The sequence below is a fragment of the Babylonia areolata genome, chromosome 28 (genome assembly GCF_041734735.1).
Source record: "Babylonia areolata isolate BAREFJ2019XMU chromosome 28, ASM4173473v1, whole genome shotgun sequence".
In the NCBI taxonomy this organism is placed as follows: domain Eukaryota; kingdom Metazoa; phylum Mollusca; class Gastropoda; order Neogastropoda; family Buccinidae; genus Babylonia; species Babylonia areolata.
Window position 1 is genome coordinate 16998852 of NC_134903.1, and position 17615 is coordinate 17016466.

At 41.8% G+C, this 17615-nt stretch overlaps 1 protein-coding gene across 1 annotated transcript; it reads left to right on the plus strand.

Moving 5' to 3' along the window:
- The first annotated feature begins 2572 nt into the window (after nt 1–2572).
- Nucleotides 2573–16423, plus strand: LOC143301987 (uncharacterized). The gene is made up of 4 exons (XM_076616470.1): nt 2573–4217; nt 6050–6260; nt 7750–7972; nt 9694–16423. Exons 1-4 carry the CDS (start codon nt 2578–2580, stop codon nt 10041–10043), a joined length of 2424 nt encoding a protein of 807 aa, XP_076472585.1. The 5' UTR covers nt 2573–2577; the 3' UTR covers nt 10044–16423.
- The last annotated feature ends 1192 nt before the right edge of the window (nt 16424–17615 follow it).

The window sequence follows — 17615 nt, forward strand, 5'->3', positions numbered from 1 at the left end:
TGTTTGTTTGGGTTTTTTTTTGTAAGTTTAATTGTTTTTGAAAATTGTTAAATCTGGAGTTTTATTCTTCACTGTCGTAGTCTTGGCTGGTGACACATTGTTTGGATTCTTTTTGTTTGACTTAGAGTTTATTATTTTATAGTCAGGTATTTCATTTACATAAACAATCATTGAATCAGAAACTTGTACGTGAAATTTGTGTTATCTTTGATACGCACATATCCAAACTGAAAACACACACTCTCACATGCACACAAGAAACACACACACACACACACACACACACACACATGTACACACCTCCTAATGCTTGTGGGCAGACTTAGGCCCAGACAAAATACAAGATATACAACTTTAATTGCCCATGAAACATGGATAAGTGTCTTTCAGCTGCACATTTAAACATAGAATGTTTGCACTCATTTTCAGTGACAAATATGCATGATGGTAATTTGTAATTGAACTAACTTCATTCGTTTTCTTATTTCTTATTCCCCTTCCAACACCCAGCAAACAGCTCTCACTCCGCTCCTCCACCCCCATTCCCCACCCCCACCTGGTGCCAACACAGCACGCTCATCCAACCCAACACACCAAAAGAGCAAATCTATCCAAGAACACCATGCAGAAAAAAACACTAAATGAATCTATACATGAAACAAAAACAATAGAATGAATCAGAAAGTAAAAAAAAAAGAAAGAAATAGAATAAAAAATAAGTTTTATGTATTCAGTAATCATTAAAAAGGAGCAATATGCAACACTTGTAAAAACAAGAACACTCCCATGGCATAAACAGGTATAAGTAGGTATCAGTACTTTTTAAACATAAATCAATCAAATCATCACAGGCTTTTTTTTTTTTTTTTTTTTTTTTTTTAACTAAGAAGAAGAAAAAAAAGGCGGCAATACAAGGGTATCCATGAGTCATGACCCGGGTGTGGCCCAGCCCCCTTAGAGTGTAAGGAGTTAAGGGCCGAAACACTTGACTGAGGGGGGCTTCTTCTCTGAAGACCTTGTACTTTCCAGCTCTCCCTAGAGTTTCTTATCACATGTAAATGTCAAAATCACAGCTAAGTATGGTCACAAAATAGCAAACAAAAAAACCCCAAATTGTTAACCTACTCCTTTTGATCTGTTTCATCTGTCAACCAGTTTTAATATATTATTTATGTAGCTATGTATGTGTAATCTGTTTGGCTAAGGCAAATACCAAACAAATATAGTTTTGAAATTTCATGTGCCAGTTTGTTAACTCTCTTTCTGTCAGTGATCAGGACAGCACTTTAATTTAACAGTAAATTTAGGATTGATGTTAAAAAAACAACAACAAAAAACCCAACAAAAACCAAAAAAACTTATGACTATTTTGATTATTTTTCTGATTTTGTTTGCCTGTTTCATTCACATACTTGTGCTTGAGCTGTAACTTTCTGATTCAGTGATTCTCTCTTTTTTTTCACAACTCTTGCTGTTAACAACATTGACTTCAGTGCTGCTGAAATTTGACATGGCCATGTTGGTTCTGACACATTTAGATTCATTTTGATTGGCTAAGAGTGGACCGGGCAGGGCAGGGCATCTTTTTACTGTCAGCCGAGTGAAATTTTGGCCAAGTACAGCAAACCGATAGGCCTAGTTTGCATCAGTTTGACATGGTAAGTATATATCACTAAACAGAGATAATAATTGAAGTTACTCCTTTTGCCAGTATGAACAGTCTTCATAGATTTCTACTCTAGGCAAAAGAATGGAGTTATGGAATCATTCAAAAATAAAACTTAAGGAGAGCATGCTTATGAACAACTTTTTTTTTTTTTTTTTTTTTTACAGGGGTAGAGGCTGATGGGAAACAAAAGCAGCACCAGAACTGAAGACTGGGATTCAAACTCAGATGATGGAGGGGGGTCTGACTATGAGCATGCTTATGACTACCACACCTCCGTCTTGCATAAAGGCCCCGCAGATGGTTTTGAATCGGATTATGAAGATGAGGATGATACACTTCTCACAGGTGGCAGGCGCCTTCGAGCCTTACCTGCTTGCAGTGTGAGTACAGCTGACACCAGCGCCGCATCTGCTTCTTCCACATCTGCTGTTGTCAAGCCTGATGATGATGGGAATAAAGACGGTGCTAGTACAGCAGAGAAGAGTTCAGCACCAGTGGAACAGAAGCGTGACAGTACGGAGAAAGGTCATCCAAGGCGGGTAACTCACAGCAGTGAAGAAGGTCATCCAGGGCAAGTATCTTGGGGCAGAGATGCTGCCCAAGAGTCTGACTGCTGTGCCCAAGTGCCGGACCAGACAGCGAGATCTGATCCCACTGTGGGTCTTGACACCCTCGTGCAGCATTCAGGGCAAATTTCTGATGGCCAGACTCCGGCTTTGACTCCTGTGAGTTTGCCAACTTCAGGCAGATCAAGGCAGCAGCAGCAGGCACCACCGCCCAACAGGAGTATTGTAAAGTCAGATGCCAGAGGAATCAGGAGTCATGTGGAAGGGGAGGGAGATGGGCTGAGGGGTGCAAAGGAGGAGGAGACTTATGAGACAGCGGGAGAAGGGAGCGGGGAGGAGGGGATGAGGGGTGGGGTGAGTGACGACGGGTCTTTGTCCACCATCACCCCGCCCCGCACCAGGCCACAGTCTGACTCGGAGTTCACTGTGTCTGAAGAGAGCAGTGAGGGCGATCATAGTGGGAGCGAAAGCGTAGAGGAGGAGGAGGAAGAAGAGGAGGAGGAGAATGAAGGGGGTGAATCAGACTACGACACTGAGCGAGTTACTTCACACACCTCCAGAACTTTGGTGAAGCAGCGCGAGACGCAGATGTCTCGATCACGAGCGCGGACTCGCTCCAACCCTCCTGCTGCAGACTACAGACCATCTGAAACCTCCCAGAGAAGGCTGCCCCGCAGACAGGAGATGTCACCCGAGGCATATCGCTTGGCAAGGAAGCGACCACCCTCACCGAAACAATCTCCGTCAAAGCGCAGCAGACCTTCGGACGGGATAAACTTCTCCCCGAACAGGACGCGGTTCGGTATCTTCGAATCGGGATCGGAATCAGACAACGCAGCCAGCAGACGAGAGGGAAGAAAGAGAAGAGCCGCCCAGCCTCCACTTTCTTCCCCACCCACAAAAACGGCGTTGGAGGGTATGTCCCTGTCTGCGAGAACACTGCGGCAAGCTGCAAGGCAGGCGGCCTCCCAGTTTGTGGAAACGTCCCGAAAGATTCTCCGAGATGCCAAAACGGCTGCCCGCATTTTGCGAGAGAGCACGTCCAAACGTCGCTCCTCCTCTCACTTGGAGGAGGAGGATGGCCCGTCCATGGGGAAGAAGCCATCACTGGAAGAAAGAGAGACAAGGACCAGCACTAGAATCTATGAAACTCGACGATCAGAAAGAATTGCCAGCCCCAGACAGAGCACGGACAGTGGGCCCAGCAGTGCCAGAAGAGGTGCAGCAAAGAGAAAGTTACAAAACCCAGGATCTCCCCGTGACCGGAGAAAGCGGCAACAGAGAACCCCATCAGAGTCAGACTCAGACTTGGAGATAAACGACTCGCATCAAACCAGGTCAGCGTCCTGGAGACAGGTCCGGAAAGACGGGGGTCGGTTACGAAAGTTCACACGCAACAGCGCAGCGACCTCGCCACAGTCGTCGACCCGGCGCTCTCCGCGTCTCTCTCTGCTCGTGCCTGTCAGCAGTGCCTCTCTTCCCATGCTCCCTGGCACCGGTAATGCCAGTGCGACACCTTCACAATCCCCCGCTCGCAATACTCGGCTCAACAACTCGTTCCCTTCCGCCATGGGCAGCAGCAACCCCTTTCAAAACGTCACCCTTCGTCCATCACCATCAAAAGCCACGCCAACAGGCAGCATTGACAGTATCAGTCATGAACTGGGAGGTGGGCACCAGTGGCCGAGCCCTTTCTCCAGTCTGTTGACGGATTCGGGGAGAGGCGAGGATCCACAGGTGCTGACGCTGAGTGGGGGAAGTGTGTGGGCCAGAATCAGTGCACGCACAAGCAGCAATGTGTCGGCACAAAACTTGAAGCCAGGTCACGAACAAGGTCATGCCTCCCCGGTGCCAGGACCTAGCGGTGGCAGCAGCACCAGAATGGCGACTCGCACAAGTCCTGAGGTGGCTGCAGCCGATTACCCCGCTCACAGCACGCCCCGAGTGCCCTCCCTTACACTGACCGGGCAGTTTGCTCAGAGGTAACTTTTTTTGTTTTCGTTTTTTTGTGGTTTGGTTTATGCAAATGTTATTCATTCAATGACAATGCATGATGTATGATAGTCAGTCTTGTCTGACTATGACCATCAGAACAGCAGAGGAGAGAACTGCTGTCCTGACTATCTGGGCTAGAATTTGATTATGGTGGAGAGTGCCTTGCCCAAGTTACATCCCCACTATCTCAACCAGGAGGGTTTTAGGACAGTCGGCATTGGGATGGTTCTCAAAGGCCAACTAGTCCTCAAGGCTGCAACACTAAGTGCCAGTGCAATCTTGCCTCATAGGTTGAGAGTCATAGTCCTTCACAAAAGACTAAATGACTTCCACGGATAGTACAATGCAGCAGTATACACTAAGAGTGAAATATTGAGCACAACAGGCAGAAGGTTATGAAGTGTACTCTTCTAATAGCATGCGTACAGACTTCGCTACAACAAAACATTTACAATATTAATGGAATAGGATGGGGGGATAGGGGAGGCAGGGGTGGGGTGGGGGGGTGGGGGGGGGTTGAATATTTCCTTGACCCCTATAGTGGGTAGAGAGGTTATAAAGTATCGACATTGGTATTATACACCAAAACCTGAAATGCAAACAACAAATAAAACAATGAAACTGGTGATAAAAACAGAAGAAAAAAATACAGCGGTCATATCATCTTATAATCTTTTTTTTTTTTTTTTTTTTTTGATGTATTTCCCGAATTCATACACACTCTCGATCTGCAAATTTCAGGCATTCCATGATAAAATGAAATTGATCCCACATCACATCCATTTCGCAGTGATGACAAATATACAATTCACGTGGAACATTGTGACGTCTACCAGTCTCAACAGGTGATTTTTGACTACTACACCTGAACTGCGTTAATGATGAGATGTAACTATCGGGCAGATTGGAAATATAATTTTCTCTTCCAGAATGTCTTAAAGTTTCTATTACTATTTCCCAAGGCTTTCTGCCATATTTGAATATAATTATTTCACACACACACACTCACACACACACACACACACACACACACAATGACATATATATATATTTGTATTTGTATTTCTTTTTATCACAACAGATTTCTCTGTGTCAAATTCAGGCTGCTCTCCCCAGGGAGAGCGTGTCGTTACACTACAGTGCCACCCATTCTTTTGTATTTTTTCCTGTGTGCAGTTTTATTTGTTTTTCCTATCGAAGTGGATTTTTCTACAGAATTTTGCCAGGGACAACCCTTTTGTTTCCATTACTATTTCCCAAGGCTTTCTGCCATATTTGAATATAATTATTTCACACACACACACTCACACACACACACACACACACACACACAATGACATATATATATATATTTGTATTTGTATTTCTTTTTATCACAACAGATTTCTCTGTGTCAAATTCAGGCTGCTCTCCCCAGGGAGAGCGTGTCGTTACACTACAGTGCCACCCATTCTTTTGTATTTTTTCCTGTGTGCAGTTTTATTTGTTTTTCCTATCGAAGTGGATTTTTCTACAGAATTTTGCCAGGGACAACCCTTTTGTTGCCGTGGGTTCTTTTACGTGCACTAAGTGCATGCTGCACATGGGATCTCGGTTTATCGTCTCATCCGAATGACTAGCGTCAGACCACCACTCAAGGTCTAGTGGAGGGGGAGAAAATATCGGCGGCTGAGCCGTGATTCGAACCAGTGCGTTCAGATTCTCTCGCTTCCTAGGTGGACGCATTACTTCTAGGTAATCACTCCACATATATATCACTCCATATATACATATATATATATATATATATCTTTCTTTCTTTTATTTTTTTTTCTTTCAGTGGGCGATTTGCGTTCTTGCTGGAGAACGTGCTGCAGGTGACAGTGGTTACCAACGACATCACCACGTCAACCACCAACGCCATCGTGGTGACCACAGATGGTCACCTGCATCACAGGGGCCCTGCCGCGCAGAGCGTGGCCAAGTCAGCAGGGTCAGGGTTCGCTCAGGCGTGTCGGGACTTCCTCAGGCGTAACCCCAGGGGGCTGCAGGTGAGACGGCTTTAAAGTGCAGTGATGGCCTAGAGGTAACGCATCCGCCTAGGAAGCAAGAGAATCTGAGCACGCTGGTTCGAATCACGGCTCAGCCACTGATATTTTCTCCCCCTCCACTAGACCTTGAGTGGTAGTCTGGACGCTAGTCATTCGGATGAGACGATAAACTGAGGTCCCGTGTGCAGCATGCACTTAGCGCATGTAAAAGAACCCACGGCAACAAAAGGGTTGTTCCTGGCAAAATTCTGTAGAAAAATCCACTTCGATAGGAAAAACAAACAAAACTGCACACAGGAAAAAATACCAAAAAAATGGGTGGCGCTGTAGTGTAGCGACGCGCTGTCCCTGGGGAGAGCAGCCTGAATTTCACATGGAGAAATCTGTTGTGATAAAAAGAAATACAAATACAAATACAAATATGAAACTTCTTCTGTGGTTCATTGTGGGTTGCATCTCCCATACTTACTTGTATGAATACATGTATGAGCGGTGCAATAGCCAAGTGGTTAAAGCGTTGGACTTTCAATCTGAGGGCCCGGGGTTTTAATCTTGGTGACGGCGCCTGGTGGGTAACACTGAAGGCTGGAGATTTTTCCGATCTCCCAGGTCAACATATGTGCAGACCTGCTAGTTCCTGAACCCCGTTTGTGTGTATACGCATGCAGAGGATCAGATATGCACATTGAAGATCTTGTAATCCATGTCAGCGTTTGGTGGGTCATGGAAACAAGAATATACCCAGCTTTCACACCCCCGAAAATGGAATATGGCTGCCTACATGGGGGGTAAAAACGGTCATACACGTAAAAGCCTACTCATGTATATATATATATACACGAGCGAATGTGGGAGTTGCAGCCCACGAATGAACAAGAAGATATGTTTTAATTTAATCCGTGAACAAAGTTCCTGAAGAGTCTGCTTTTGAATCTTCAGCCCTGATAATCCATCTGTACCATTCCCCTCTCTTATGTGTGATGAGGTGAACCTTAGTGTAAGCTTTATTTACTTTTGTGATTTGACTGCTTGGCCATTTGTTTGGTCTGATTTCGGTATGAAGATGAACATAACATTAGCAATTTTATCATCATATGCTTTGTTTCGGAGGCTAGGAGTGATTGTTTCTTTCGCACATGCACACCACACAGACACAATATGCGCGCGCACACGCGCGAGCGCGCGCGCGCACACACACACACACACACACACACACACAAGAGATTCAAGATTCATGATTTCATTAATCTGTGACCCTCATTAGGGCATGGAGGATTTTAGAAAAGAACATGATAAAAAACATAGCTAAACCTATCATAATCTGATAATGCATGCATCAAAAATTAAATAAGTTTTAACCAAAACCTGCCCGTCTGCCAGCATTGATCAAAAACACAACTAGATTCATGTTAATGTATGCATCAAAGATAAAATAAGTGTTAACCGAACCTACCTCTTTGTCCACTCCTGCTCCCTCCCACTCCACAAGGTGTGCGAAGTTCTTGACACACCAGCCGGAGGACGCTTACCTGCCCTGATCTCCCATATCCTCCATGTGGTGGTGCCACAAGAGACTGACGCTTCCTCCTCCACCACAGCCAGCTGCGGCATTCAGCAGCGCAAGATGTTGCTGTGTACCTACATCAACTGTCTGAAGCACGCCAGCGAGAAACTGGGGCTGCCCAGCCTTGGGCTGCCACTGATTGGGGCTGGTGGGTGACATTAACAAACAATGAGGCCAGGAGATGAAATGATTAACAAACAGTAAAGAGTGGTAACTCTCTCCATTCACAAGGTACACAACTTCAAGTCAGTGCTACTTTCGCTACCGGTTCAACTAGCACACAGGTAAATAAAAGGTACATTGGAACAAACCCAGACACTTCTTCAAAAAAGGAAACGCCAGGCCTGTCCTTGTGCCGATCATTTGACATGTGCACACAGCAGCAAAGACAGAAGAAATGTGCAAACACAAATTAGCTTTTATTCAAGATTGGCATTGCCTCTTTAATCCTGAACAAGCCACACAGAATTTGTGTTTGGACATTTCTTCTGTCTTTGCTGCTGTGTGCACATGTCAAATGATCAGTATAAGGACAGGCCCGGCACTTCCTTTTTGAGGAAGTTTCTGGGTTAGTTCCAATGTACCTTTTATTTACCTTTGTGCTAGCTGAATCGGTAGCATAAGCAGCACTGACTTGGAAGTTGTGTGCCTTGTGAATGGAGAGAGTTGTCACTCTTAACTATTTGGTGGGTGACATGTTTTATGATTATACGTTCAGGAATAGACGCCTCATGGGCAATACAATACAATGTAGTTCAGTGCAGTACAGTACAATATAATACAGTATGTCCAGGAATAGGGCCTTAACTAGTTAAAGGCAATAGAATAGAATATACTACAATACGATACGATACAATTTCAGTTTCAGTTCCTCAAGGAGGCGTCACTGCATTCAGACAAATCCATGTCCACTACACCACATCTGCTAGGCACATGCCTGACCAGCAGCATAACCCAACACGCTTAGTCAGGCCTTGAGTGCATGCTTATATATTTGTATACCTGTAGGAGTGGATTTCTTCATCAGAATTTTGCCGGAGGACAACACTCTCGTTGCCATGGGTTCTTTTTCAGTGCGCCAAGTGCATGCTGCACACGGGACCTCGGTTTTATCATCGCATCTGAATGACCATAGTTTGATTTTCCAGTCACACTTGGGTGAGAACAGGATTCGAACCCACACCCACATGGACTGAGCATCTTAACCATTCTGCCACCTTCCCCCTATTAATACATTACAATACAATACAATACAATACAATACAATACAATACAATACAATACAGTACAATCTAATGCAATGCAGTGCAATGCAATGCAATGCATTACAATACAACATGTTCAGGAATAGAGCTTTGAAGGCAACAGAACAGAATACAATACAATACAATACAACACAGTGCAGTGCAGTATGTTCAGGAATAGAGCCATTCATAAAGGCAATACAATACAATACAATATAATACAACACAAGGTAGAAAATGTCATAGTGGGTGTTGTTTGTGTGGATGGTGGGTGTGTAGTTAGGTGGTAGTAGTTGGTGGTGGGTGGTTGTTGGTGGTGGGTATTGCGTTGAGTGGGTGGGTGTGGGTGGGTGGGAGGTTATTGTGGGTGGTAGGTGTAGCTGGTGATGGTGTGTTGTATTGGTAGGTTATGGGTACTAGGTGTTTGTGGTGGATGGTGGTGAGGGGTGTTGGTGTTTGTGGCGGGTGAGGGTGGTGGTAGTATGTTTTCTTTTTGGTGAAAAAACCCTCAAAAAACCCAGATGATAGTACAATAATGCTCATCCTCTCTTCCCACCCCCCCACAACCGCCCCCCCACACACCTTCCCCTGTCTGACCAACCCTCTCTCCCCTTTGCCCTCACAGACACCTGCTCGGCAGACGAATGCATCCAGGTGTTCTTCGACTCCCTGCTGGTCTACCTGGCGGAGCGCACCCCCGACTGCCCCCTCCATGCCCTCCAGCTTCTCATCACCCACCCCGCCCTCGCTCGCTTCACTGCCGAGGTCTTGGAGTCTCGGCTGCAGGCGCTGAAAACCAGCAGCGTTGACGTCGCTATGGCGGCTGTTTTCAAGGAGTATTTCAACGTCCCTGAGTTCACTCGCAGCAACAACAACAATGCTAGCGGTGGTGGTGGTGGTGGTTTTTCCCCGCTGCAAGTTTCAGGGGAGAGAAGTCCATCGGGAAAGCCTGCGGTAAAGCGTCGACGATTGTGATTGGGTGAGGGTTGGTGGGGAGTGTTGGGGTAGGGGGGATTGGGAGTGACATTTGGGAGTGTGTGTGTGTGTGTGTGTGTGTGGCCTGGGACAAATGGTTTTATGAATCAGTGTTCTCTTTGTGTACACAGGTTTGGGACAAGTGTGGACCATGTAATCTTGATTGCTGCCGTCATATGTAAAAAAAAAAAAAAAAATTTATTTTATTTTTTTTTTATAAATGTTTGCTGAGTTTTATGACAGAAGTGTGGAGTGAATGGTTTTACAGGAAATTGTAGATTTTTAGAAATTTGCTATCAAAACTGTTTGTGGAGTTTTGTGACAGAAGAAGTGGTTGGGTTTTTTTTTGTTTTTTTTTGTTTGTTTGTTTTTTACAGGGAATTGTAGATTTTTAGAAACTTGTTGTGGGAAGTATTTATGGAATAGTTACAATAATGAGAATTATGAAACAAGAAAAAAAAAATTAACTGTATGTGGTCTGTTGGATAGGGGTCCATACACACATTGATGTATGCATACATGTGCATACTACATGTAAGCATATAATGCACACACATATGTGCACACTTTACAGATGTATACATGCAGGTTATACACTCTCTCTCTCTCTCTCTCTCTCACACACACACACACACATACAAGATGTTTCTCAGGATACATTGTTACCAATCTTCCATAGGTTTCTGTAAACTGAAGCAGAATGATACAGTTTATAACACAGCGTGTTTTAGCAAATTTGAAGCACTAACTGTCAAAACAGAACACACTGCTAACTAACCATTGTGTTGTTTTCGAAATATGCGATGCACACTTTTGCTGATCACATTGACATCAACCAGTTTGTGTTCATACATTAGCAGTTTATGCAGTCTGTACTGTATGGGCCTAAATGCTGCTTCCTTTAACTCTTTCACTGCCATAGGCGACTTGAGTTGACGAGACAGTGCACCGCCACAGGCGACTTTTGTTGACATTGAGGGGTCATGTTGATAATTTAGATAAGACCATTTTTGACTCACTTGTGTAAACAAAGTGAGTCTATGTTTTAACCCAGTGTTCGGTTGTCTGTGTGTGTGTGTCCGTGGTAAACTTTAACATTGACATTTTCTCTGCAAATACTTTGTCAGTTGACACCAAATTAGGCATAAAAATAGGAAAAATTCACTTCTTTTCAGTGATCCTGTTTAAAACAATATTGCACCTCTGGGATGGGCACAAAAAAAAAAAAAAAATGAAGCCTAATTATATGCAAACTGCATATACTGTTATATTTATATTTTTTGTATTCTCTAAACTTGGCACTTTCATCTGATATTCTGACCCAACAGCAAGAGCAGTCATTATTATCATTTTTTGTTCAAACAGGAACTTCTTTTGCTAAGCATGGAAGTTTTATTTATTTTGCAAACGTTTTGGTGCAGATAGTAAAAAAAGGGAAATTACTCTGTAATTAATGCTAGGGGACTTAATTTATCACAAGTGAGTCTTGAAGGCCTTGCCTCTCTTGTTCACATTGTAACAAAGCTCGACAGCTGCAGCCAGTTTCCTGCCAATAGAACATCGACTAACCTTTGCCCTCTGACCAAGTTTGAAGTGATCAAGTCCTTTGTGTTGTTTTGACATGAACCAAGCATGAGAGCATGATTTCTAAAATATTGGCAGTGGGAAGTGCTCTTCACATAGAAAGTTGGTGGTGAAAGAGTAAATTAACAGAAACCCCAGAAGTCTCATAACATATCGTCAAAATGATCTGATAGCCGGGAGAAGTGAAGGGAGAAGGGGCGAGGGTGGAGTGCCATCCACAGATCTGCCATGGCATAGGTCTGCAATTCCACAGGCCAAAATGCCACACGAATTATGAATGTAACACCCATCAGAATCTGCAGTCCAAACTGCTCATACAGAAAACAATGTCAGGTTTACTTGGAAACGCTCATGGTCTTGACTTAATGGGTTTTTTTTATTGTATGAAGTGTGGTGTGGTATTGTAATGAATAAGTTATTTCTGGTCTCAACAGCGAGTTTTTTGTGTGAAATATTCATTATATTTCTTACTCATTTTAGTTAACAACAACAGTTTGTTTTTGATGTTTTTTACCTAGATACCTATGGTAGATTCTGAAGGCCCGACCAGCACAGGTTTATATACTGGTCAGGCATCTGCTTCGGTCTTTTTTCCTCTTTTTGTTTAAAGCAGATATCTCATAGCGTATATGGATCCGTCCGCATGCTTTGATCAAACTGATGCCACCTTGAAACTGCAACTGAAAACTTTACGTGAAGTTGAGGCTGTACATTTAGTTTGGTGAGATTGAACCACTTTTTTAATTTTTCATTTTTTACTCATTTTAAGGAGCTGTTTGGTTTGTTTTGAGCCCATATGTTTTGTTTTGGATAATCAGGTAGTTTTTTTTTTGTTTGTTTGTTGTTGTTTTTAACCATTGCTGATAGTGATACCTTCTTCTTCTTCCAAAGACAACATATTTATGCTTTTATGATGCAAGCATTGATACAGAAGTGCACAGTTGATATTTGCAAAATATGCCAAGAAAATATGTATGGATAATAATTTACATTTTTAATCAGAAGCAAAACAAAATCATACGACCAAGGGTTTTATCTGTCTCTCCTCCCGTTGTTGTTGGGTTTTTTTGTTTGTTTTTGTTTTGTTTTGTTTTTTGATTGTTTTGAATTTTACATAGTCTGAACAAGATACGAGATAAACTTTTTGTTTTTTTCTTTGACTGATAGAGTTATCAGCTCTGAAATGCCTTTTCGTGGTTGGCGGGGCTTTCGTTGATTTCATTTTATTCCAACCTGCCCCACCCCTCACCCCCTCCCCCTTCACTCACTCTCTCTCTCTCCACCCTTATGCAATTTGCTTAACTCACTCCGGACGAATAGTTCTCTCCCTTGCTTTTCCCTACAGACCACCCATTTGTTAGGGTCAGGAAAAAAATAACAAAAATGCAAAACAAAGTAACTGAATCAAACTCACTGTACTTGACCCACTGACCCCTCTTCCACGTCATGTGAACGCCCACCCCCTCCCTCTTCACTGCTCTCAGAAGCTGAATCACTATCAGTACCTACTTGTTGGTAGTTTTCTTCACTGCAGATACTTTATTCAACGTCTTCATCATCCTTGTCGATGTCAAAACTTTCAGTTTGAAGCATTTCAGTCACTTCAGCAGCGGTAAAAGCCGCTGTTGTGATCTAGTTTGCTCCAAAAATCTCCACTTGTATCGCCTGCGACGCCATTTTCGATATGTATGCAGATTAGCTTGTTGTGTGGGGTCCTGAACTCGCTGGCTCGCTGTGGAGTGTGTTGTTACGGAATCTCATGAAGAAACTTTCCATTAGACCCTTGACATGTTCGCAATGCCCAGTGCAGCTGCGACTGTTATGCTACGCCATGAGGAAAACAATGGAAAAAATTTTAATTGTCGAAACCGCTATAGCGTTCCGTCATCTGGAACGCTACCTTATCTCAGGAATACTATTGTGTTCCATTGTTCGGAGTGAGTTAAAGGAAGTGCAGTGGCTAGAAACAGGCATTGGACTTTTGATACAGTATTCATCAGTGGTCAGGGTAGCGGTTGGAGGCCCGGTTATGGCATAACGTCCTTTGGAAAGTCACTTTATTATGATTTCTTTTTTTTTTTTTTTTTTGCTCACTCCATCCTGGTGTAAATGGGTTACCTGACTTTGGTTGGGGGGAGGTAAAAATGGGAGGAAGGAGAGGACTGGGCGTCACCTTCCAATGCGGAGCCCTTCACACAGTGTATATGAATTTACTGCCCCCTGTGGCCATTCAAGGCTATTCCAATGCGGAGCCCTTCACACAGTGTATATGAATTTACTGCCCCCTGTGGCCATTCAAGGCTATTCCAATGCGGAGCCCTTCACACAGTGTATATGAATTTACTGCCCCCTGTGGCCATTCAAGGCTATTCCAATGCGGAGCCCTTCACACAGTGTATATGAATTTACTGCCCCCTGTGGCCATACAAGGCTATGGACCTTTAACCTTTTAAACGTGTCAACTCCCTCTCTTTTCTCCCTTCCCCTCACTATCAAAGGGTCGTCTATTTTTAGCACAGTCTGTCGTCTTCCACCCTCTCCCCGTTTCTATCATTGTAAATCAGGGTTCTTTATCGTTCTTTATCGTTGTTGTTGGAGAAAATTTTGGCAGGGACAATTATTCTGCTTGTTTATTTTCTGACATATTTTTGTCAGGGACTTTTTTTTTTTTTTCGACAGAAATTTGCTGGGGACTTTTTTTCTGACAGAAATTTGCTGGACAGAAATTTGCTGGGGACTTTCTGACAGAAATTTGCTGGGGAGACAGAAATTTGCTGGGGACTTTTTTTTCTTACAGAAATTTGCTGGGAACAGAACTTTTTTTTTCTGACAGAAATTTGCTGGGGACTTATTTTTTTTCTGACAGAATGACGTTAAAGACTATTCTTGTTGCTGTGGATTCTTTTTAGGAACACCAAGTGGTGGTGTAACGTGAACAGAATGTTGCTTAATATACAAGAGTATTCAAGTGATCCAAGGGGTGTTGGAGGGAGTATACCTGAGTTTTATGTTGTTATTTATTGTTATTTTATTATTCCTTGAATTATTTGTAATGCACTGTGGGGGGGTAATAATTATGTATGTTTATAATTCACACGGGTGTGAGTGACTGATTTTTGTAGAACTGAAAAATTTGCGGTGAGGACCACTGAAGTGTGTCTTAATACTAAAAAAAAAAAAAAAAAAAAAAAAAAAAGTAAAATGGGGGAAAATGAGTTAGTTGCCAAAATGCCTGTGTGGAAATTTGTGTGATAAAGAAATATTCCCACCTATGTTTTCACTTTTGTTGTTGTTGTTGTTGTTGTAACTTTGTCATTTTATAGTAAGAATACGTAAACAACATCCAGAATAATTATATATGTGCTTATTTTTATTGCTTTTCAATACAAATAGTGAACACAATTACAGGTACATTCTTTTACATACAGAGTCATGATTAACTTTCACCATTTCTTCTGGAAATTCTGTTTTGATCTTTTTGATTTTTTGGGGGTCTTATTTACAATATTGATCTATTACAATTGCATAGTTATGATTTGTGCAGCAGACCATAACAATAATTTAACATTGTTTGTCAGGGTTTGTCGTTGTCTTTTATCATCATTGTTGTCTTATTTATTTTTTTTATTATTTTTTTAAAATTATTATTATTACTACTACCTTTTTTAATATTATAATTATTATTTATTTATTTATTTCTGTAAGCTTATCTATTATTTATTCCCCTTTTTTTTTTCTTCTCAAGGCCTGACAAAGCGTGTTGGGTTACGCTGCTGGTCAGGCATCTGCTTGGCAGATGTGGTGTAGCATATATGGATTTGTCTGAACGCAGTGACGCCTCCTTGAGCTACTGAAACTGAAACTGTCGTTGTCACTTTCATAAAAGAAGTGTTAGAAAAATACCATGTTTCGCTGTCGTGTCATTCATTTTGGGTGAAGGATTTGAATGTTTCTGTTTATTTTAATCAAAAAAGGCGGTGCTCAGTACACTGCTGGAATATTGGTGGCGCATCGTTCATATGCTTCTTTAATTGTTGTTGCTTTTTAATGTGCACAGTGGAAGAGAAAAAAATCAAGAAAATTGATACTTAAATGCTTCGTTTAACTTTTCTTTTCTTTTTTCAAATTAATATTTTTGTTGTTGTTGGTTTTGTCTCTCTTTATGTCTTTGTAGATAGAAGAATTGATCTGAAATTGGTACGAGACTGAGAGTTTTGATTTAAATGAAAGAATGAGATAGTTCCTGCATTACTTTCTACTAACTTTTTCATTTTTTGCTTTTCTGACTTTTGTATTTGTATTTCTTTTTGTCACAACAGATTTCTCTGTGTGAAATTTGGGCTGCTCTCCCCAGGGAGAGCGCGTTGCTACACTACAGCACCACATATTTTTTTGTATTTTTTCCTGCATGCAGTTTCATTTGTTTTTCCTATCGAAGTGGATTTTTCTATAGAATTTTGCCAGGAACAACCCTTTTGTTGCCGTGGGTTCTTTTACATGCGCAAGTGCGTGCTGCACATGGGACCTTGGTTTATCGTCTCATCCGAATGACTAGCATCCAGACCACCACTCAAGGTCTAGTGGAGGGGGAGAAAATATTGGCCGCTGAGCCGTGATTTGAACCAACGCGCTCAGATTCTCTCGCTTCCTTGGATGACGCAATACTTTTAGGCCATCACTCCACATTTGCGTCTAAAGAACAGATTTCCTCCTGATCTTGTTTTCCTCTTCTATTCAGTTGTTCAGTTGGTAGTATTTCATTGCTTTTATGAAAGTGCAACTATGGTGTTTTCTTTAAATATGTTACCCTGATTATTCTATGCTGAAAAGATTGTATGTAATCACTATAATGTATTATACATGAAATTACATATATATACATGAAAGTGAGGCTGTTGAATTGTTGTTTGTGATAAATCATTTAGACATGATTTGTGTGTGTGTGTGTTAGTGTGTGTGTGTGTGCGTGTGTGCGCGCGTGCATGTGTGCCAGCGTCATGCACTGAGGCTTAAAAGGCTAAAGAGAACAGTCTCTTGTGAGTGTGTTGATTATTTTCTGTGTCCGTGTCCATATGCCTTATGGACTGTGCTTGTAACTTTGATGTGCTTTGTGTCATTCAAATCTCACATGTATATATCGACAGCCTCTTCAAATAATACCATACTGACAGAGAGGGAGAATTTATGCATTCACTTTTTATTTTTTTAACAAAAATAATATTCATTTACATAGCATAACAAACAATATCTGTCAAACTATCACAAATCTGTCTTTCAACCTCTGTAGGTAAAAAAAACATAGCATAATAATTATATCATAGTTTGTAATCATTTAAGCAGCAGTTTGTAATGTTTTTAAGTAGCATAATAAGTTACTACACACAAACATTTATTTTTTACCTTGGAACACTTGTAATAAATATTGAACTCAAAAGCATGTTATGTACACAAATTTATAAATGTATGATGAGTTAATACACACACAGATTGTATGAAGTCGAGAGCAAGTTGAGAGAAATTGGTCCTGTGTGGTTGGCTAGGCTGTAAGCAACACTGATAATAAATTTAAAGAATGGGTCAACGATTCTTCTGTTGAAAATAGTAAACATTTCTGTCCAAAGACAGAACATAATCTTGATCGTATTGTACTGTATTGTTTTGTATTGTATTACCCTGTCTTTGTCATAATAGATGCAAACCGATAGGCCTAGTTTGCATCAGTTTGACATGGTAAGTATATGTAACACCAAACATGGAGTATAATACAAACTCCTCCTCTCTGTGTAAAACTTTGGGCTGCTCTCCCCAGGGAGAACATGCCTTTACGATGCAACACCATTCACATTTTTTTAAAAAATATTAAAAAAAAAAAAAAAAATCTCTTCTTTTTTATTTTTCTGTCTGCATTTGTTTTAGTATACATGGATTTTTCATAAAATTTTGCCAGAAAAAAAAACAAACTTTTTTTCCATGAGTAATTTTACATGC

Bases quoted from the DNA above. Each gene is read 5' to 3' on its own strand.
- LOC143301987 (XM_076616470.1), top strand. From the start codon at position 2,578: ATGAGGGGTGGGGTGAGTGACGACGGGTCTTTGTCCACCATCACCCCG. The intron at 4,218-6,049 runs GTAACTTTTTTT...TTTTTCTTTCAG, and splicing joins ACCGGGCAGTTTGCTCAGAG to TGGGCGATTTGCGTTCTTGC. The intron at 6,261-7,749 runs GTGAGACGGCTT...CCACTCCACAAG, and splicing joins GTAACCCCAGGGGGCTGCAG to GTGTGCGAAGTTCTTGACAC.